Source organism: Chlamydotis macqueenii, chromosome 3 (assembly GCF_036417535.1).
Source record: "Chlamydotis macqueenii isolate bChlMac1 chromosome 3, bChlMac1.mat, whole genome shotgun sequence".
Taxonomy (NCBI): Eukaryota; Metazoa; Chordata; class Aves; order Otidiformes; family Otididae; genus Chlamydotis; species Chlamydotis macqueenii.
In genome coordinates this window covers 81,629,369-81,652,943 of record NC_141558.1, presented here as the reverse complement: position 1 = coordinate 81,652,943, position 23,575 = coordinate 81,629,369, and the positions used below count along the sequence as shown (strand labels likewise).

The 23,575-nt window shown below is 38.9% G+C and overlaps 2 protein-coding genes across 11 annotated transcripts in view; both read right to left on the bottom strand.

The window, feature by feature from the left end:
• PPM1B (protein phosphatase, Mg2+/Mn2+ dependent 1B) overlaps positions 1-23,575 on the bottom strand; it is a 63,886-nt gene that overhangs the window by 8,979 nt on the left and 31,332 nt on the right. For 6 of the 9 annotated variants that reach the window (XM_086745800.1, XM_086745797.1, XM_086745799.1 and 3 more), the window contains 3 exons: positions 15,456-15,573; positions 4,210-4,321; positions 286-343 (listed from right to left, as the gene is read on the bottom strand). In XM_086745800.1, coding sequence (XP_086601926.1) covers positions 286-343; positions 4,210-4,321; positions 15,456-15,558 — 273 coding nt within the window. In that variant the 5' untranslated portion in view covers positions 15,559-15,573. Of the gene's footprint in view, positions 1-285; positions 344-4,209; positions 4,322-15,455; positions 15,574-17,555; positions 18,413-23,575 lie in introns of those variants that run through there. The other 3 variants (XM_086745795.1, XM_086745793.1, XM_086745794.1) reach the window with 1 other exon arrangement.
• Positions 1-23,575, bottom strand: part of SLC3A1 (solute carrier family 3 member 1) — a 75,436-nt gene that overhangs the window by 37,054 nt on the left and 14,807 nt on the right. The gene's annotated exons all lie outside the window — the stretch shown is intronic.

Genomic DNA, 23,575 nt, shown 5'->3' with positions numbered 1-23,575 from the left:
TTTAGAAAAACTCTACATCGATGCCTCACACGTTTGACTGAAAAAGCAGTTGCCAATTAAATTTTTACAAAGTCTTTCAGACTTGACTGTCAGATTCCTGTCATTTTGAGGATGGAGTTCTATATCAGATCCATCCAAAACAAGGTCAAAATGAACTGTATGCTACAATATATCTTTTGTGTTTACAATACTTTATTGGCAGTGATGTACGCTTTTGCTTAATGTATGACACTACTTTGATGTTCTCATTAACAAAGAGGTGTAGCAATCAAAGTGGGAACTTACCCCCTCATTCTCTCTGTGTGGATTCAGCCTACTATACACAGCTTCAATAATATTACGCCTAAAAAGAGAAATTTTAAAAAAATTAAGCACAAAGGATTTTTATTGAGAGCTTAAAAAGTCTGAGCACAGTAATAATTTCCAAGTGTTTATGATGTTTTTGCTTTTAACCTGCCTCTAAAAGGATGAAGCCCACTATCAATGTCTTTACCTGCTTTCAATATGATGTTTGGGGACTTAGCAGGAAGTTAGGATTTGTAAAGACAAAGCAAGGCAAAATATTTTCCCCTCCCCCTTCCCATGGTCTACCTCTTTACATCTTTAGATGTCACAGCGGCATAGTCAGATTTTGTTAAGAGTAACATCTAAATCTGTATTTTGCTTATTATAACAAAATTCTTCAAGTTTGCTGGTTTTCTGGCCTTATTTCTGGATGTAGAACTTGAAGACAGCTGTGTTTTTCCCCACTTACTACATATACACAGGTTACTGCTTGCCTACAAAGTTCTAAAGCGTGGTGCCCAGACTATACCACCTCTGAGATATGTTGTCTAGTGTCTACTCACACTGTAGAAATTATAACCCAAACGCCACTAGCTAGACTTTTTTTTCTGCCAGTGGCATATAAGGCCACACCTTCACAGGCATGCAAAATAAGCACAAAAAGCTTCCCAAAAATTAAAAACCAAAAGTATAAACAAACTTCTGAGAGGAAAAAGGTTATGCCCCTACATCTTCAAATCATAGTAAGAACTGAGAAAGGTTCAGACAAGTATAAGTATGATAAAGTTTACTGACAGTTTCAACAAAAAAAAAACAAAAAAAAAAAAAAAGAACTGCTACATGAACTAAGACACTTAAGTCTTGAAGTGACTAAGATCTATAAAAATGATGTCTTACAGAACATGGATAAGCACTGACTGTTGACACCTCCAAACAAAGAGCACAAGGGCATCAAATAAAGACAGTAGCAATGTCTCAAAAATACATAGTGATGGCTCTTGATGCAGAACTTTCTGCCCCAGAATACTGAGGATGCTTAAAGTTTAGTATATTTAAGTTCATGGAAGAGAAATTTTAAGTCATTAAGTACATAAACTACCTGAAGATCAGGAAGTACCTCAACTGTAAGAAGCTGAAAACCAAAATAATAATGATAGGGGAACTACTTTACATATTTTCCTGGTTTTATATTCTTCCCTAGGCATCCACTTTCAGCTATCCTGTGGACAGGACACAGAGCTGGAACGATCCTTGGTCTGATGTAGTACGATGAAGTTCTTAGTTTACACCATGGAAACAAAAGTACATTCAAAACAGAAGAGTTAGGTTTTTGAATGGAATGTTGCAAGTATGTCAACATCTGAGACAAAGCAATAAATCAGGTAATCTCAATATCTAGTGTCCAGCATCGGAATATATTTTTGCAGTCATGATTCAGCATTTAAAACAGTACCTACTAAACTACAAAGAACTTTGGGAGATGGTTTGCAGACCAGTGAATGCAAGGGACAGTGCATCAAATCTCAGGACAACCACTAACCTACTACAATACTGAAAAGACATTGTGCTATCATGTGTTTGGAGGCAATCTATGTCAATGATGAAATCAGCATTTCTCTAGACTCATCACACCAAGACAAGCAGAAGGCAGGCACAACAGATACAGCTGACAACTCGAAGCCTCAAGACACTAGTATATATGTGACTTGTGCTTGTTCACACACAGTGTCTGAACGAGCTCCAGGAAAGAAGTTCAGAATTAAACTGACAGTGGCACTTCCAAAACTTATGTCTGATGTGACAAGTCCACTGAAGATCACAACTTATTCAAGAGCACACCAGTTAAAGTCAATGCTTTAAGAATTCTGAAAAGGTTGCATGGCTGAGCTAGCATAGGATCCATCAACATTGACAAAAGATTTTCCTAGAGAAAAAGAAAAAAAAAAAAAACAATCTTTAAGTAGATGAGAGAGGAAAGGGTTCTCGTTGCTTAGTTCCACATTTAGTGATAGTGGAATGGAACAATTCTGACCAATGTCTGCACTACAGAGAGCAATGGTACCTCACACCAACGTAAAAGAAAACACAGTCCAAACAAGGTTGCCATATAAGCAGCAGCCAGCCATTGCAGAGGGTTTAATCCAGACTTAAAACTAAAGCCTTAGGGAATCTTCTCATCTTTGCAATTCACTTTTCTTTATCTGAACAGCATATTTCTTTGTGGTTTACTTTCAAGGGAAAATTCAAGAGCAAGATGTTGAGTGGAAGTACTAAGGTCCAAGCGACAGGGTGACTCAGGATTTGTGTCTTCTTCAGCAAGAAGTGACCATTCTTTTGGCAGCATTTCAAGTTACAGAGGGATAAGAGTCAAGCCAGAAGCCAATCTTTGAAGAGGAAGATTTTAAAGGATAAACCACCACTCTCAAGTGACCACAGCAGAGTTGACACCTTTAGATCTCCTGTCTCAAACAATGAACCAGAATGGGCTTCTACACAGGTGAGATGCTTGAAGTAAGTATACAAAGCCAGGAGAAGTGGGGCTACTTCAGAAGTTCCTAAGGTTTGCAAACATAGTCTAGTCAAGGTAACATTGCACTACATTTCTCCAGCTCAGACAAATTAAAAGCCAGGGGCAATTATATAACTGGTGCTAAAACAAAAATGTCAGCCACAGACAAGCTGTTTCTGCAACCTGTTTGAGACAGGACTTGGAGTTTGAAGAGACGGACAAAGCGTGAATTCGTGTCCTGGTAACATCACAGGATAAGGATCTCAGAACAAAGAAAAATACTTTGTCCTTACAAGAGAAGTTGCATGGTATGTGGTTTTGGGTTGTGTAATAATATTTCACCAATATTTCAGTTGTACTTTTTTAAAACTTCCATTCAGGAGCTCGATCCTGCAAGTAAAGTTAACTAAATACATAATTGCCTGTCTTTGTCCTGTGTTTGAAGGCCAAGACAAAGTTACGCAATACTGTATGACATTCTCTCAAAAGAAGCTGCAAGTATACCCTCCTGAAGTCAATTTTCTGTTACACAGGACTTTAAAAGCCACACACACAAAAAGAGTCCACACAAGTGGAAAAAAAAGGCCCAAAGTGTACAGGTACTTTCAAGGCTAGAAAAAAAAAATTCATGGCAAACAATGCTCATTAATAAGGACATGCAATGAAAATAGATGCACACACAAATGCTCAGAGGACAGGACTTCATATTTTGAAAAATGCAAAGATTCCAGAAGCAACATGACCTATGCCAGGGAGTAATCGTGGGTCTCACTGCCTTAGGGAATTCTAGATTAACAAGTGTTTATGCAATCCTAAATTCTGTTCATTAACATCCTTAAATGTTGTTAGAACATCACCATTAGCTTCCCCAGAAAACCAATGTCATTTCTGAATGTTTATTCCAACTAAGTTTTAAGATGCATATCCTAGTTCAATGTTCTTGCTTATCTAACATTCAGTTTAAGACTAAATTAAGAAAAAAAATTCTTAAGAGTATGTTTGCTGCGCAAACAAGCATTGACTCAAACTTATAATGGACACTAGGTGGTAGAACATTACATCAGGAAAATTGAGCTGGTATTTTGATATTCCAGTTACATTATTGATGGTTCTTAACAAATGTAAAGCAGTAAAAAGCCAATAATAAATATTTCTTATTTTAAAGAATGGCCATATGGAAATAGTAAACCAGTATTTTATGTACCAGAATACGGTCAATCTGCTTCCCCTTACCATTCTAGAATGGAAGTGGTGACACAAATCTTTATGTACTGCAAAAGGCAAACTAGCTTAAAATACAAACTCAACTTTTTTCTTTAATGCTAGTATAGTTATTACAATAAGAAAGCCTTAAAACATAAAAGTATTTGTTTCAGTGAATGAAACAATTAAAGAAATTCTAGTACTGTACTCACTTGCCAGCTAAACCACCTCCTGGTGGTAAATTAGGGATATTCTCCGCAGTTAAAATACGAATAACATGAGCAAGATCAGGCATTCCTTCTTCACCCGATTTTTCCATAATTTCTAATTTAAAAACAGAATAAGTCCTTAGATTACTGAATTAATACCATCCATTCCTTAAGACACTACAATACAAGATACTATCACTTTTTAACAGAGACATTACAAAAGTCACATGTAACCATGAAAACATTAATTCCATTTGAGGTAAACAGTCTTTGCATAGTGGAACAGAGCTATTCAAATCCATAGCCTGCCTTTCCAGTATGCCTCCAGCCATTCTCTCTCAGAGAAACTCAGAGGCAGACTGTGAACTGGATGAAATATCCTGCAGACAGCGGCCTCTCTCTTTCAAAATATGATAGCTCGAAGTCTGTTTCGGCTACCTTCCCATTGCATTGCAACACATATTCAGAAGTTACATGCCATAAAGCCAATGCTTCCCAGGAATTCAGTCACACTTCATTGTGAGCAACACCTTGAATTCTCAAAGGTGTGAATCTCCAATGCATAAATATTACAACCATCAAGCAATAAAGAGGCATAGATAATGGCCCAACATCACTGAAGTGGCCAAAACAGAATATTGAAATGACAAATAACTAATAATACAGCATTCAATTTTCAAAGCAGACGTATCATTTAAGTGCAGTGCTGCTAAGTTCTTCTGCCTTGGAAAAGAACTGTCTAAATGGAAGTAAATCATCACATATTCTTATTCATCAAAGCTGCTGTAAGGCAAACATGCAATAGCTGTGTATACATTCACATAGGCATAACACTGCCAGCTTCCAGTCATCAGCCTCTCGTCATTCAACTACAACCACGGCAGAAAAAGATACGCTAAGTTAACTATAAATTGTAGTTGTATGCATGTGTCACAATTTTAAGGATTTTTTCTTTTTCTGAAAATCAACTAAAGTAAGGAATGGAGTGCCATTTCCTGTAGACATTGTGTAGATAAGAATTCTTTGTTTGAGTCACAAAGCAAAAGAATTAAGAATGAATCTTCTCAAATATCATCCTAAAAAACCAGACTGACTTAAGTATCTTGCCTACTACCCAAAGACAAATAAATCACTTAAATTTCTTACAATCAATTGATTATATTCTGGACGTCTGATTTGGAGCCTGCAGCTAAAGCCAGAAGCAGCCACAATTTGAGTTTCTGAGGCTGGTAAAAAAGCGCATCACTTCCTACTTTAAACACTGCATCTCAAGTTTCCTGGTCTTGAAACCTCTCTTTGTCTATCCTATACCTAGAAAGCAACTGATATACAAGCTTCTCTCAGGACTACCAAAACCAACAAAATGCTTGCAAAGTACCCGCTTACTCATATCAGGGAAATCTGTAGGGAAGTCCATCCCAAGAAATCCTACTTTTATAATAGTTTTACTACCCTGTAACAAATAAGGCACTATGCTTCTAAGCTGCAATTTTAAGTCAGCACCATATAATCTCTGCAAAGAATGAGATAAGTATACTACTTCTAGAAGTGATTAAACATTCTTCCATTAAACTTTATGTATATTACAATCCACCCATTAAGAATGAATCATGGCTAGCAAAAGAAATGACAGCTGAATATGTATGCTTGAATCTTAGGATTTCAATCACGTCTTCTATACACACTCACACAAATAACCCACAAGTCCTCATACTGTGCGTCTTTTTTTGCAATTAGAAGTAGAAAGTGCCTAGTTAGAAGTAGAACATACCACTGTAATACCATATTGCTGAATCACATCTGATAGGAAGTGAGCCTTATGCATACACTACTTTTTACACCAAGAGCACATCTAGTTCTGTACATATGAAAAGTAGACAGATAGCAAGAATCAGTAAGAAAAAAAGGCTACAGAAGTAAGCAATTACTAAATATTAATGCAAGGATAAGATTTTTGTATTTTCTTAAAAGGGCATTAAGGTAAATCACAATTATGGACTGCTGTATATTTATTGATACTGGGAACTTTTGCTTTATATTGATTAACCACTTCTCAGGGAGTGTTGAACTAAACCACAAGCACCTTCTCTTCTTTTCTAGAAGGTGCCAATTCCGGTGGAACTGTCCATCTCCTTTTTCTTTTACTGATACTAGGGTGAATAATTCCATCCAGAACATGCCCCCTCTCAAAAAAAGCTTCCTAATACAAAATCTGAGAATAAAGCAAATGACCAAGCACGACCTTTTTTCATTACACATCAGTTAGCAGATACACACTGTGGATTTGTTTGACAAAGACTGCTAGAGAAAGAAACCAAACGTTTTCAGAAACAAATTTATAGGCATTTACAAGGTTTTCACCTTCATCCCTACGATGTTAAGAATAATCCTGCAACTCAATTTTTTCACGAATGTGCAAGAACACTGTTGTGGAAACTTGTATATCTGCATTGCTAATATAATTCAGACACTTAAAGAATAATTTCCTGATATTATCATATATGCAAATCTATGAAAGTCCACTACGAATTCTACTACTTAACTCCTAAAAGACTTTTCACTAAAAGCCTAACACTTAACTGCGAGATAAGTATTTTGAAAATCCGGACAGTTCTACTTCAGTCCCCAGTGTTACAAGCTTTCTATGTTCCAGCATCTCCTTTGATTTCCAGCTAAAAGATTAGGACAAATTAGTTTTACATACAGTATTGTCGTAGTTCAGCCCTGATCAGGACCAGACTACGCAGTCTCTCTCTCTCACTCCCCCCACCTTCCGAGAGAACAGGGAGAGAAAATATAAGGAAAAACGGCTTGAGGTTTGAGATAAGGACAGGGAGAAATCCTTAAAGTTACCGTCACGGGCAAAACAGACTCGACCTGGGGAAAACTATTCATTTATTACTACAAACAGCAGGATAATGAGACAGAGAACAAGATAACCTCCCTCCACCCCTCCCTCTGCCCAAGCTTAACATTATCTCTACCACCTTCCCCCCCGAGCGGCACAGGGGGGAAGAGGGAATGGGGGTCGCAGTCAGTTCATCATACGTTGTTTCACACCGCTGCTTCATGGTCGGGGGAAGAACTCCTCACATTCCTCCCCTGCTCCATCGTGGGGTCCCTCCCACAGGCCACAGTCCTTCGTGAAACTGCTCCGGCGTGGGTCATCTCTTCCACGGGTGCAGTCCCTTCAGAACAGCTGTCCCAGTGGGCCCTCCACAGGCCACAGCCTCCTTCAGGCATCCACCTCCCCCGGTGTGGGGTCCTTCACGGGCTCCAAGTGGATCTCTGCTCCTCCGTGGACTTCCACGGGCTGCAGGGGGACAAACTGCTCCACCATGGTCATCACCACAGGCTGCAGGGGAATCTTGGCCAGGAGCTGCATTACTCCTCCCCCTCACTTCTGAACTGACCTTGGCGTCTGCAGCCGTTCCTCACAACAGGCTGGTAGATGTCTCTCAGGATCTTTTTTACATCTTATTCACTTCTCATCTCCTCTCCACTTCTTGCAACCGGGCCGGACCGAGTTGGGCCCAGTCGGCTGCCTGGCGAGAGGCCAGAGGGTGAGGCCTGCAAGGCCCATGAGGCCTGCGCCTCCCCCTCTGCACCTCTGTCCCCACTCAGCTTCTTCACATCTTCTCTTTTTTTTTTTTTCCTGTTTTCCCCTTCTTAAATACATTATCGCAGAGGTGTTATCACGGGACATTCTGCTACCAATCGGCTCGGCCTTGGCCAGCAGTGGTTCCGCCCTAGGCCCGGCCGAGTCCCCTGAACAAAGGGGAGCGACTTCTAGCAGTTTCCTACAGAAGCTACCACCTTAGGCCCCCCCTTACTAAACAAAACCACGACAGGTATATAGTCCAGATATGTAAAATGTGCCATCCAACTCACTGTATTAACTGACTATTCATCTACTATTAAGTACTACTAAGACTGTTTAAGCCTACATAGAACATGTGTCCCTATTTACGAGCTGTGGGGTTAGTGTAGTTTCATTTTTTTTAACTGCACGTCTGATACATCCTTTTGAATAAACTGAAACATATCAGAGAACTGAATTGACTTCTGTGCCTAGTTTCTTCCTCCTGTGACCAAACTTTGGATCTCAGAAACAGTGAAAAACAGAACAGAAAGTAGTATTTCAAAGTGGCAGAAGAAAAGACTGACCTAACACATCTTAACTACTGTCCAACACCTGCATCACTTCGGAAGTTAACCAATTAAGTTACTCAAAACAGAAGCATGGCTGTGCTTACCATCATAAATGACTCAGTCACAAGCTTCTGACTACAACCTCATAAATATTTCAGAACACTCTTGAATGGGCAGCTTTGGAATGCAGTTATATACGTTCTGTCAACCTCAAGACCCAAATTAGAAAAGAGCTTTGGTATACAGTTCTTCCACTAGAAATCTCTGTACACTATCACTTGCTGAGTTTGGTTTTTTAATAGTTCTGTTAAAACACAACCTCTGTTTGGGTATTAAAACAATAATTCTCTTTTGGTTTAACAACTCTGGAAAGATATTATGGAACTACTAACTCAACTCATTGTACAAATACACAGGATCTCAGCATTCTACTTCTGAATGTACAAAGACCGAATACAAATGTTACACATGTAAGTACTGAACTGCTTTTGAACACAGATTTTTTTTTTTTTTAATTTTTAAAAACATACAAAAGCATGCCTCAAACAATGCCTTCCTCTCCAACTCTGAGCTCAAAATGTCCAAGCATAGCAGTGAAAAAACCTTTTGTCTGAAAGGTTTGAAGGGTTAGTCCAGTCAGATTGAAATCTAAGGGCCACAAGAGAACAGAAAAATATCCCATACTGAACAGAGTACATTCATTAAGAACAAATACAATTGATCAAACTAAAATTGCCTCAAGAAGTACCAAAGAATTTTATATTAAGTGCCAATATTGCCCTATTAGTCACTTACTGAAAGACCTGAGTATCTGAAAGAACTCATAGCTTGTATTTTTGACAACATCTTCATCTCTGCAGCTCAGCAGTTCTAAGACAAGCTGATTTTTTTTTTCCAGAATGTTTTTACTACAGAGATAAATAAAATTATTGGCTATCAACCAACTGCACATAACTTGTGAGCTGTTAATTCTTTAACCTGATAAAGAAACACTGCTGTTCATGTTAAATTCATAGAATCATAGAATGGTTAGAGTTGGAAGGGACCTTCAAAGGTCATCTAGTCCAACCCCCCTGCAAGGAGCAGGGACATCCCCAACCAGATCAGGTTGCTCAGAGCCTCATCCAGCCTGGCCTTGAATGTTTCCAGGGGTGGGGCTTCCACCACCTCTCTGGGCAACCTGTTCCAGTGTTCTATAACTCGCATCGTAAAAAATTTTTTCCTAATATCCAATCTAAATCTACCTCCCTCTATTTTAAAACCATTACCCCTCGTCCTATCACAACAGGCCCTACTGAACAGTCTCTCCCCATCCTTCCTCTAGGCCCCCGTTGAGGTACTGGAAGACCGCTATAAGGTCTCCCCGGAGCCTCCTCTTCTCCAGGCTGAACAGACTCAACTCTCTCAGCCTGTCCTCATAGGAGAGGTGCTCCAGCCCTCTTATCATCTTCGTGACCCTCCTCTGGACCTTCTCCAACTGGTCCATGTCCTTCTTATGTTGGGGGCTCTAGAGCCGGATACAGTACTCATGGTGGGGGTCTCATCAAAGGCGAGTAAAGGGGGAGAATCACCTCCCTCGACCTGCTGGCCACACTCCTCTTGATGCAGCCCAAGATGCGGTTGGCCTTCTGGGCCGCAAGAGCACATTGACGGCCCATGTTGAGCTTCTCATCGACCAGCACTCCCAAGTCCTTCTCCTCAGGGCTGCTCTCAATCCATTCTCTGCCCAGCCTGTATTTGTGCCTGGGATTGCCCCGACCCAGGTGCAGGACCTTGCACTTGGCCTGGTTGAACTTCAAGAGGTCAGCACAGGCCCACCTCTCCAGCCTGTCAAGGTCCCTCTGGATGGCATCCCTCCCTTCCAGCGTGAAAGAACCTTTTTGATTAGGAAAGGACAACTGCCATAATTAGTTTTGCATTCATCTTTAGAGTAAGTGTAGTCTGGAAAACAGTGCATAACAGCTGTGCCTGAAAGGTTTAAACTGCATGTGACTGTAAAAACTTAAAGCCTAGTAGATAAGTTGTGATGTTGCTAATATGGATTTGATCATCTCTTCTAGTTATTTTCAAAAGACAGAAGTTGTATTTCTTTAGGTATATTCTAAATGTAATTTATACCTTAGGATAGTCTTCTTCAGGAAAGTATATTTGTTATAATTTATTTGTAGTTCTGATGTGTTTTGAGGCTCTGAACATGGTAAGCTAGGCAGCTTAGTCCAAGAATCTACGTTCAGCTACAGCAAGTGATCGTATATAGTGAGAATCTCTAGTAGATTTACTAATGTTTAAAATACCAGACTAGATGATGACTGTTCCTTTCAAAAGGCAAATAATTGCAGTCCAACAATTTTTTTTTTTTACTTAAGACTGTGTCAAAATGACAATTTGATAGAATTTATTTTCAGTGCAAAAACTTGTTAGAAAACAGGTAAATATTTCAAGTTCGGAAGTCAGATTCCTTTATTTTCTCCACTTCTTGACAGAATTTCCTCAACTATGCTCTCATTCCTTGCTAAATACTTGACATTTAAAGGGCTTGCACTCTGTCCAATTAGCAGAACACAGAATGACACAGTCAACTCATGCAGAAAAAAAAAATTCAAGTAGAACTGAAGCAACAGAAGTCCAAGCTTTGATGTAACCCATTTCCCTGGAGCTCTTAAGCTTAACAATCATTGAGTTACATTCAGAATGGCTCTGCATCAGTTCAGACTACAAACTCTCCATTTGTTTTTAGTGTTTATAGTATTTGTTAAATATAATAATATAGCTAAAATACATGTCTATTAAGAAGTTATTGTGGTATGATAAAGTAGTAACTTAATTATGCTACAACACTGCATTTTTACTAGTAACTAGTGCTTCTTGCTCAGTTAATCCAGTCACTCTGATAAGAATTTGACAACTTTTCTATCAATCTTCTTAACATTTACTTATGAAAGCAATAAAATACACTGCACTTCCACACATTTTTCACCTATTTGCTGAGAGAGAGGCCACCAAGAAGCTGGGAATACTAACCGGTAACCACCATGTGCACACCTAACTGCTGTCAGTGAAGGTAACAGCTCCTGGCTCTCCCAGAGCCTATTAACAGCTCACGTACTCAGCCATAGGAAGATAATAGGTATTTATCTTAACTAGTGTCATCTAGGAAGCCTAGGATGTAAGCCAAGTTCTGAGTTCGCATTTGAAGTGACCATTAGCTTTCTCTAAACTCAACAGAAACTACAAATATGTAAGCCATTTCAATGTAGATCCCATTTAAACAAGAGGGAAAGACACCACACAACTCAATGCATTCAGAGATAAGTTGCACCATGGCCTAAAGGCCTTCTTACATACATTTAAAACTTAAGGTTCATCACATCAGCTACCTAGATTACTGGGACACTAGCGCAGACACAAAAAAAATTTCTAAGTTTATCTCATTTACTTAAGTAAGAGTGCAATAAGAAAAGATATCTGGACAAAGAACATGAGCTATTTTCACAGCTGTTTCATACAAATAAAAAATTAAACAATAAAATATCTACAGTGTCATTTCTAGCATTAAAACAAGTTTGAGAATTTTTGACACTAAACTGGCAAAACAGTTGTCCACAGCAACCAGGTCACAGTGGCAGCATGTATGTTTCCTTGTCACTGTTGCATTTCACGATGAGTTAGCATTAAGAAAGTTTATGAATGGTTAGCTGTGGGATTTTTGCTGTTGTACACTCTCAGAAGATTCCTGATCTCCTCTGATCTACAGATTATTTCTCATTTATACCTAATGCTACTTATTTAGATATGAACTACTATCTAATAAAAGCATATCCAGTATCCACTACAGCATGTTAAAAAGCCAGTGGCTACAGATTCATAGATTAGTTTGGGATGGAAGGGACCTTTAAAGGTCAACTAGTCCAACTCCCTTGCAAGAAGCAGGACATCTACAACTAGAGCAGGTTGCACGGGGTCCCGTCCAACCTGGCCTTGAATGTTTCCAGGGATGGGGCATCTACCTGTTCCAGTGTTCCACCATCCTCACTGTAAAAAAAAAAAAACCCTTTTTCCTTATATCAAGTCTGAATCTACCTCCCTCTATTTTAAAACCATTACTCCTTGCCCTATCACAACAGGCCCTAAGAGTTTCTCACAACCTTTCTTACAAGCCCCTTTCTTTTAGGTACTGGAAGACTGCTACAAGGTCCTCCCAGAGCCTTCTCTCCTCCAGGCTGAACAGACTCAACTCTCTCAGCCTGTCCTCACAGGACAGGTGCTCCAGCCCTCTGATCACCTTTGTGGCCCTCCTCTGGACCTTCTCCAACTGGTCCATGTCCTTCTTATGTTGGGGGCTCCAGAGCCGGATACAGTACTCATGGTGGGGGTCTCATCAGAGCCGAGTAGAGGGGGAGAATCACCTCCCTTGACCTGCTGGTCACACTTCTTTTGATGCAGCCCAGGATGTGGTTGGCCTTCTGGGCTGCAAGAGCACAAGGTCGGCTCATGTTGAGCTTCTCATCCACCAGTACCCTCAAGTCATTCTCAGCAGGGCTGCTTTCAATCCATTTTCTGCCCAAAACTTCATGAAGTTTGCACGGGCCCACCTCTCAAGGTCCCTCTGGGATGACATCCCTCCCCTTCAATGCGTTGACCTCACCACACAGCTTGGTGTTGATGGCGAACCTGCTGAGTGTGCACTCTATCTCACTGTCCGTGTCACTGACAAAGATGTTGAACAGCGTTGGTCATAATACTGTCCCCTGAGGAACTTCACTCGCCACTGGTCTCCACTTGGACATCGAGCTGTTGACCACAACTCTGAGTGCAGCCATCCAGCCAGTTCCTTATCCCCTGAGTGGACCATCCATCAAATCCATATAATTCCAGTTTAAAGACAAAGATGTCATGTGGGACAGCATCAAATGCAGGTAGATGACATCAGTTCATCATCCCTTATCCAACAACAACGCTGTAACCCTCATCATAGAAGGGCATCAAATTGGTCAGGCACGATTCCCCCTTAGTGAAGCAGTGTTGGCTGTCACTGTTCACCTCCTTATTTTCCATGTCCCTTAGCATGCTCCATGACCTTGCCAGGCACAGAGGTAAGACTGACTGGCTTGTAGTTTCCTGGGTCTTCCTTTTTATCTTTTTTAAAAATTTAGGTTGTTTCCCTTTTTCTAGTCAGATACTCAAATAAATCAAAATCAACAGGAAAAACAGAATTCGCATCTATCTCTTATGGGATAGTGCTGGAGTCCTGTATTAGTAATTCTCATCAAAAGAAACGAATTTCAGTATTTTACCTCTACAGATTACATACACCATGCTTGGATGCCTGGAAAGTTTCCGGGTCAATGTTGAGAATATTTGGTCAGTCACACCTCACTTCATTAAAAATGCTCAAGCTCCGACAGTGGCCAGAGCTGTGCTTTGTGTCATTGACACCTTGTTACAGTCTCAAGATGGTGGCCTCATGCTGGTTCTGATCTGCAAGGTCTTAAAACATCTTAGCACCCAAATTTAAACTTACTTCCATTGAACTCCACTGAACAGTCCTGTAGACTGCCAATATCACATTTTTCAAGATGAACACAGAAAAGTACCATCAGGACAGCAATATTATAGCATAAAACTAAATCATTGATCTCAGCACCTGAAACAAATACATCTAAGAAGGCTGCATGACTCATTATCCGTCTACAAAGGGACCACCTCTTAATGAAGCACAGTTAAACTTGGATCTAGTGACCAGATTATTCTAGTCCAGGCCTGAAACGAATCAAGAAAGGGCACAAGTTATCTCAACCATCTTTCTGTTCAGCAAACTCTTTCCTTCCTTGAATACTGTTGCTTTAACTGATAGCTCCAACAAATGGGTTAATAAGCTGCATCATCATAAATAGGTAATGGTGCTTCCGCAGTCTTCTGATGATACTACGGAAACCTAAAGAATCATAAGAACAAGGCTTTCAAAACCTCTGCTGACTGCTTCCCTCCAATGATGCTACTTCACAGTATTATCCTAGCAACATCTGTAACAGCAAGACAAAGTGCTCCAAGAACTCAGTTATTTACATGGCTGGGTTGCTTCTGCAAAAACTTATGCCAATATAAGTACAGTATTATAAAACAGTATTTAAAAAAAACTTTCAACATCAGTACTGAACTTCAGTCAATTCTACCAAAACTGAGCTATACCTGGATCACTAGAATAACTGAGAAAACTGAAGAGACCAGGAGACCACTACATGTAGCTGTTGTCACACCTCAGAACAGCCTTAATCAGCAATAAAAGATTTTAAATTAAAAGCAATAGTTTGAAAGCCTGTTTCAAGTGTCAGTTTTTCTGACATTAAGAACGCTGCAGAAAAGCAATACATACAAGTGCAAGTCTTTCATTCTTAGTCAAGTTAACTTTCCTTTCACTGTTTGTGTAAGGGAAGAAGTTGCATTCATCTTTTTGGATAAACAGAGTTATAAAATTAGTGACTAAATGAAACTGGTTAGGAATCAACTTTAGTCCTCCTTGAGAGTTCTAGAGGATTATATGGTTTTTATTCACAGATACACAGACACTTAGTAAGCATTCAGAATCCAAAGGGGTGACTTAAGGCTTTTGTATTCATAGGTATTTTGATCACTTATACCCTGTTAAATTTTTACAAAAGTGGATTTAAAAAGTTATTGGTGTGAAAAATAACTCACAGTTGTGTTAAACAGAAGTAGTTTAAAAAGCTTGGATAATTAGACAAATAAGTTGTCCCTTCATGAAAGCCTGATGTAACTCACAAGTATCCCTTTTAATGATATCTTGTAATCAAGACATTAACAATTTCACAATTTACTTATATCATATAACACTCTGCAAGGTCAGTGGTTGTATTTTGACCTATAAAGATAGAAGTAAAAACCTAATGGTCACATTAAGAAAATGCTTATGGAATATCAGCATAAACTAACCACACAACTTAAAACATTTTTCCTGACATAAAAAAATTCAGAGTTGTAACTAGGCCTGAATTTAGTGGTATGGTAGCTTTAGAGTTTTGTTCTCATGCTTGACAAGATTATAACAGCACTTCTAATCAATAAAACAAATTTCTTACCTTCAACTCGTGATTCCAAGTACTTATCCAACTCTGCATCTTTTTTCACTGCCTCATCTGAGACCTTAGGAGCATTTGAAAAACAAACTAATACAATACTCATGTTATCACGACTCCCCTATATGACAAAGAAAAAAGAAGAGTTAGGAGCTTCAGTCTTATTTTTTGTTTATCTATTTTAGTCATATTATTACTTGTTCCAAATACAGTACTAAAGATATACCTGGGAAAAAAAGAAACCTTGCAATAAAACTGTATTTTGGTTAATAAGAACCTCTAAGTTTCCCAATTAAACTACTCACTAGAATTAATTTAACTGATTTTTATTGTATATTCTTAGTATCAAAGTTTAAAATATTTAATGGACTTATTTACATACCAATAATTTTAAAATATCATCAAGAAAACAGATCAGAAACTACACAGTCATTTAATGTTACCTTGAGCCAAGTTAAAAAACAACTTACGTTGCAAAATGAAATGCAGAATACTTATCCTAGACCACTAGAACAGCTAGCTCCAGCTACTAATTTGTTCCAGTTTGAGAGCATTCACATAAGATATTACATTAATTACAAATCTATTTATCAGAATGCACCTGTGTCCTACATAGAAACTTGAAGAAAATACATGAAAAAATATTAATTCATTTAGTATGGCCAAGCTGACCTTACATGCTATCCTGTGCTCAGCAACAGGAGCCAACAGTTTTTTTCAGGTACTAAATTCAATGCTAGTTCTTTAGTAGTAAGCTCTGGTACTACTTTCCTGCTCATATTTAATTTTCAAAATTATAATCCACAGACAAATTTTAAACCAGAGTGTTTAAGTCTTACAAGGAGATCCAGTGGAACCTTTCAAACCAAACTCCTGGTTTGAAATCAAGACCTTATATTTCTAAAAAAAAAAAAACCAAAACAACCAACCAAAAAACAAACAAACAAACAAAAAAACCAAACAAAAAACCCATGCCATTAGTCACTGCATATTGTTTCTGTGTAAACTTAACCTACCTGATAGTTCCTATCACAACTCTTTCTTCTGAAGAAATTAAGTAGGAATCTGGCATTAGAATAAAATTCCTTCAGAAAAACTCAGGAAAATTCCCTCAGAAAAACCCTACATTCCCTTTTGTATCAAGCATATGGGGATATCTGCCTCTTACAGCAGTTAATATTATGTGGTATAATTCACATCCTGAAGACAGAGGACAATATTCTAATATAGTTACAAAATGCAGAGATCCAGGATCTGACTTAATAAAATAACCACAAGGTCAAGTATACTGAAAGTATACTACAGTGATCTTCCTTTAACAAGGCTGCTCAATCGCTTGGTCAGAAGAGCAATGGCATTTAAACTAGTCATACAACATATGGTATATGCTGGAATACAACCCTATTCCTGAAAAAATTACTTTACCTTTAGGTTGGAATTCTGGATTTTAATATTTTCCTCAAAACTGCATGTTTGGTCTGTGGCCTAATGAAGGAACTCTCTTTGCACTAGTAGGAGTTGCACTTTTCAGAGAATGCTGGAATTTCATGGTACACCTATGAAACATTTGTATACCAGCTTGGAGTTGCTCCAAACAAACTCTAAATTTGAGGAGTACAAGCAAGCTCAGATGCAAAAGTAGTGCCTCTCCATCTAAGCTGTAACAGTGAGCTGAGGACACCACTTCATAGATTACATACAAATCATACCTTGAAAAGGAGATGGTGCAAATATTGGTTTTATGCAAAGGACATGAACAATACCCAACTTGAAAGAACAAAAAAAAAAATCCAAAATACCTCACATAGAGTTTATTAATTTTAAAAAAATGTGTATTTGGAAACAAAGTTTAGAGCTGGAGCTATATGCAAGTGTCATCTGAGAAAATAAACCTTTATTTTTGCAATTGCTATCACCTCTCCAGGCAAAAAGGAGAATGCCGTATAGTCTTCAGCAAGGATATACAGTCAAATAGGCACAGAAGTTTGAGGGAAGGAAGAGGGAGAAAGGGAAGAGTAGACCAGGAACTGCTGTTAACAACACTGTACCCATGTGAACAGAAGATCATTTTAGAACAGCTGCTTGGAGAAAACAGTTACATACCTTATGTAAACAAGTGTCCACTACCCAATTGCACACTTTTTCCAGGTCATCTGATACTTCAAGTCTAGACTTAACAAATTCACAGAGCTCTTCATTGCTCATTACATCCCAGATTCCATCACAAGCCAAGATAATAAACTCATCTTCCTCTGCCCTTAACATTTCACAAACCTCAGGCTCTGGCGAAACAAGTTGTTCTGTAGGGCCTTTACCGTCAACACATTTGTAGTCGTAGTCCCCCAGAGCTCGAGAAACTGCCAATGAACCATTAACACGCTGAATCATTACACTGCCTCCTGCATTCTGGATTCGCTCTTTCTCCCTTGGGTTGCAAGGTTTGTGATCCTGTGTTGAAAAACAGACTTGTCCATTCCTATAGAGAACAGCACGTGAATCACCACAATTGATAAAGTATACATGCTCAGGTGAAATCATAACTCCCACTGCTGTTGAGCCACTTCTGTCCATCCCATTTCTGAGGTCTGAGAAATTGCGCATATATTCATCAATTTTCAAAAATCCAGTTCTGATTCCACTCTTGACATTTTCCACTGAAGGTTCAAGAGCAGATCCAGGTTTTTCTGTCGCCCTAAAGTCTTCATTGTTAGTGATGTGTTCTAATAAGTGCGTGGAGCAATAATTTGCAACACGAGATCCCGCGTGACCATCATAGACAGCAAAAAAAGACCAGTCCTCTAAGCCATGGGGAATACCTACAACAGCTGTGTGAGCATCTTCCATTTCCACTCTCCATCCCTGCATACTGCTGAGGCCATAACGCAAGCCATTCCCTGCACCATGAGCATTATGTTTTTCAGTTTTTGGTTTATCCAAAAATGCACCCATGTTTATGCAATATTGAATCTGGAAAACAAAGAAGAAAAGTCTTATTTATAAAACCACCATATATAAGCTTTGTTCTCCCCTTCCTGTGTTTCCTCATTAAAAACAAGTGATAAAGCATGCACATGTGGAGAAGTCACCAACCATAATGGGGGGCAGGGGGAGTAATTAAAGACATAAATGAATTGTGAACTTACAGACCCCTGTCTGCATTTTTGGTGTTGGTTTTTTTTTTTTTTTTTTTTCTCCTGGTGAGGTGTTCCATCTTTTAAAGAGCTACGTCATCCAAATTAAAGGCTCTTCATATGAAGGTAGGAGTAGTTCACATACCTTTGCAGCCCTGCCAAGTCATTCTCTGCAGAAACTAATTCATGCTGGAAAAGTAACAACCATAGGACTCCTATTCTCTTTCCAGTTTTATTGTGGCATGAAGAAAAGCTAATACTTCATAAATAAGAACTGACTGGTCTCACTAGCTTTGCATGTACTGTACTACTTCTGTATTCTTGTAAAGTATGGCAAAAGTGACAACAGGGGAATATAGACCATCTGCCAAAGGAAACAAGAATCCAAGAAAACTTCTCACAGGATTCTCTTAATAAGTTACACTTAGTCTTTTGTAAAACATTTCCATTTTTTACCATCCTGAAAAAAAAAAAAATAACATGTAAACACATGAATGTCAAAACTTCAAATATGCATTGATCTTGACTGTAAAATGTATCCAGTTACAAGAGATAGGAGCTGAGGGAAGAAAAGTAATCCGCAGAAAGTCAGTAGTTCTTCAATATCTGGAGATCTACTTCAAAATATATACCAGAAAGAACCATCTCTAGAGAGCAATTTTCAGGCTAAAAGTGAGTAATCTATGTTGAAGCTTTAAAGGACTTCAGACTTCCTCTCCTGGACTAGACTACTTTGCACTTTATGAAGTCAGCAGAGAATACATTCTTCAATCCACAGATCCCACAGTATTTTCCAAGAACTTCAGAAACTCAGATACTGTAACTTCTGATCATGCAAAAAATGACTGCCCCATGAAACCGTTAGTCATCAGATGTAAAAAATACAGCAATCTTCAGTCAAGAATTTGAGAGAATTCTGCCTAACTGATCCTGGGGAGTCAGCGACTAGGTCTCTGACACACTAGTACCCACTAAGCCTGCACAGTCATGATAATCTAGTTCTGGTTTAAGAGTTCGTTAACAGGTCAGAAAAAGAGGTTAATACATCCTTATTTCTGCCATTCCCCACATCTAAACACATTCTCAGCATACACAGCTTACAGGAGAAATAAAAAGAATAGAATGATGCAACAAGGAAAATATTACAATTAGATTCTGCACCCTATTCTCCCTTTTTAGGGTAAACTTTAGGACTTTCCTCCAGATAATCCAAACTTCTGCTACTGTGACCTCCATGAAGTGCCGAGAATATCCAACATTCCACAGCCCCCAGCAGTTTGCTCACCAGTTATGACTCTTTTGAGATCTATTTCCTACACTTTAATATAAATTTAGATCAACTTCCCCAAATATTGCAGCAACTCCTTATCTGGTTTACTTTTTAGTCTAGTTTTACTGTCTGTCTTAATTCAGGTTTAATGGCCTTTGATTGAAGTGCTACTAACATTATGCAAAAGGAGCAATGGGATTCTGTAAGAGACTGAACATCATATAACTTGATGGACCTTTTTATTTAAAAAAAAAAAAAAAAGTAGAGAGAAAGCATCTGGCTAAGTCAAATCAACTCAAACACCAGAAATTAAACAGCCCTCATGTCTGAGTACTACGCTATGTTCTAATTATAAGTCTTCAAAATTACCTGTTCTGACACTGAAGAAAACACTAATGAGAAACCAGGTTTAGAAAGATTTGCTAGAAAAGATGATTTTTTAATCATTCAGCTAGAAATTGAGGTTTTGCATAGATAGTGTAGGTGCTTACACTGTGCAATTGCCTCCTCTAGTTTGGCTATGAGATACCACCATGATTTTTGATCATTTCTCATTTATTAGGGAACTCTACACTTGCCTAATGGTTAGTTGTCTCTATGTACCAATCTTCTGCTATCAAGAAGTCTGATGTTATAACACAAGTCTTGTAGGAAGTAAATTGTCTTAAGTAGCCATTAAAAAAAAGCATGACACCAAAGAAAGCGTCCTCAGTCTTTTCTACTCTCCAAAAATTGGCATTCCACATACAAGATACTCATCTGTAGCTGCAGAATCTAAAGTAAAACCAAAGTATAAGAGAACATGGTCAAAGGTTATTTCCAATTTGAGTTTATCCCATATAAACATAAAAATAGCCATAGAATCATAGAACAGTTTGGGATGGAAGGGACCTTCAAAGGTCATCTAGCCCAACCCCCCTGCAAGGAGCAGGGACATCTACAGCTCCCGTTCAACCTGGCCTTGAGTGTTTCCAGGGATGGAGCATCAACCACCACTCTGGACAGCCTGTTCCAGTGTTCCACCATCCTCACTGTAAAAAAAAAAACACAACACTTTTTCCTTATATCAAGTCTGGATCTACTTCCCTCTATCTTGAAGGCGTTTTCCCTTGCCCTGTCACAATAGGCCCTGCTAAAGAGTTTCTCACAACCTTTCTTACAAGCCCCTTTTAGGTACTGGGAGACCGCTATAAGATCTCCCCAGAGCCTTCTCTTCTCCAGGCTGAACAGCCCAGCTCTCTCAGCCTGTCCTCACAGGACAGGTGCTCCAGCCCTCTTATCATCTTCGTGGCCCTCCTCTGAACTTGCTTCAACAGGTCCACACCCTTCTTATGCTGGGGGCTCCAGACTGGGATGCAGTACTCATGGTGAGGTCTCACCAGAGCCGAGTAGAGGGGGAGAATCACCTCCCTTGACCTGCTGGATACACTTTTGAAGCAGTCCAGGATGTGGCTGGCTTGCTGAGCTACAAGCACACATTGCCAGCTCACGTCCTGCTTTTCATCCACCAGTACCTCCCAAGCTGTTCTCAGCGGGGCTGCTCTCAATCCATTCTCTGCCCAGCCTGTATTTGTGCTTGGCATTGCCCTGACCCATGTGCAGAACCTTGCACTTGGCCTTGTTGAACTTCATGAGGTCTTCATGCACCCACCTCTCAAGCCTGAAACTCAAGGCCCACCTCTCAAGTCCTCAAACTGGATTTTATAAAGCAAAACCATAAGTACCAACTTCACAGATAATGGCACAACTAACAAAAAAAAAAAGTACATTACAGAATTACTTCAAATCTGCATCTAATGTTCTCAAAGTACTTTCTGTACCTGGGATAGCAAAGATGAAAATAAAAGTCACTATACAACCTTATGTTATGCATTGTCAAATTCCCACTGCATGTAATTTGGAAGGGAAAGTAATAAGTTACATTCTGCTCATATTTATTTGCATCATTATTTTTCCTTCTTTCTCTGAAAAGAGTATTTGCAATACTGCAAATCAGTGGAAGCAAAACACAGCAACAGAAACCAGGTATGCACTACCTAGTGAGATATCCAGACAAAATGCTTTTCTCAACCTTTTCTCCGCAAAGATCCGATTTTGTTTCGAAAAAACAAACAAAAAAGAATCAGTGGCAAATGGTGTCATAAAAGCAAGGCAAGGCAGTGCTACACACTACCACAAACAAGTGCTCTCAGCAACTGATGTTCTCAGTTAAGAGCTGAACAAGTTCCACATAGTTTAATAGTTCATTTAACATCAGTAAAGAAGATTTGTGAAAGGATTTTAATAGCTGATGACCACTCATTTACAAGTTACACACAATATAAAGCTACCTGAAAAAAAGCTTTTACCATCTCAGGCTAGATCAGCAAACAGTCTTAAGCACCCAAAAATGGGACTCAGTCCAACTGACCTACAAAAATCGTACAGAAGGCAGAGCCTATTGATCTAACCTGGTGTTTCCACCTCTTATTTTAAGCATACTAGGCTACATACAAGTCAATCTTGACACAAGTACCTAGATAATGTTTAAGTCAGGTCAGAATTCACAAGTTACAGAACACAGAATTATTTATGTTGAAATAGACCTCTAGAGCTTATCTAGTCCAAACCCCTATTCAAAGTTCACTCAATATGATATCCTTCGAACACCAGAGATGGTTCACGCTGTTCAGATCCTTGTCAAGATTTGAACATCTCCAAGGATTGAGACTCCATAGCTTTTGAGCAGGCAGTTACTGTCTGACCATGTTCATCATGAAACTCCCACAGTGTAACTTGTGTCCTTTGCTTCTTAGTCTTTTGTTACACATCTCTAGGAAGAGCATAGCTCTACCTTCTCTATAACTTTTAAAAGAATAACAACCACACCCACTGGTTTTCTCCCAAGATCTACTTATAAATGTCAAATGGATCTTGGTCAGTTACAGATATGACTTTCTACTACATCATGAAGGGGAAATAGGCAGCTACTTTAAAGGTAAAGCATTCTCCTTTCCATTCAGATTTATATTTAATAGGCAGAGATATTTACTTGCTGGTTGTCAAGAAGGCAGCCAAAATGTAATTAGATTATAAAGGTCTAAAAGCCGTAATAAAGGTTTTTGTAGATACTATAAAATAATTTTCAGATCACATGTCAGTTTCAAACAGAACATCAGAACTAGACTAATACCTTGATGGCCAACAGTCCCAAAGGCAATAACGAATCTTTTCATAAAATGACAACGGTCCAACATCAATCTTTTGGGCTTAGGTCATAAAAGTGTAGTTTAAAATCTGTTCCTCAGAAGGATTCACTCAACAGGCCAGTCATTTTTAATAAGTCAGTGCTGTGGAAGAGAAACAGTGCCAGAATTTCCTGTTACAAAACACATGTGCTCCTGCTACAAAAAAAAAACCAAAAAAAACCAAAAATAAAACAAAAACCCACAATGTTTCAAAAGAGAAAACGCTGTACTAGATATTAAAGATTTAAGTGATGAGCAAATAATCAAAATATCTGTGACAAACAATTTCAAAGCTTATTGAAAGTACAGGAATAAATTACTTGGAATTTTTTTACCTAAACCAGACAACTAAGCTGTGTTAGAAAGCTCCTCTGTCTCCATCTCACGCTCTCTCTAGTGTGTATGTATGAGGGTACACGCACTCTACGCATTACATATGTGTTCAGACATTGTAGATGGTTTTGACATTCAAAACAGTTCCCTGTACCCTTCAAT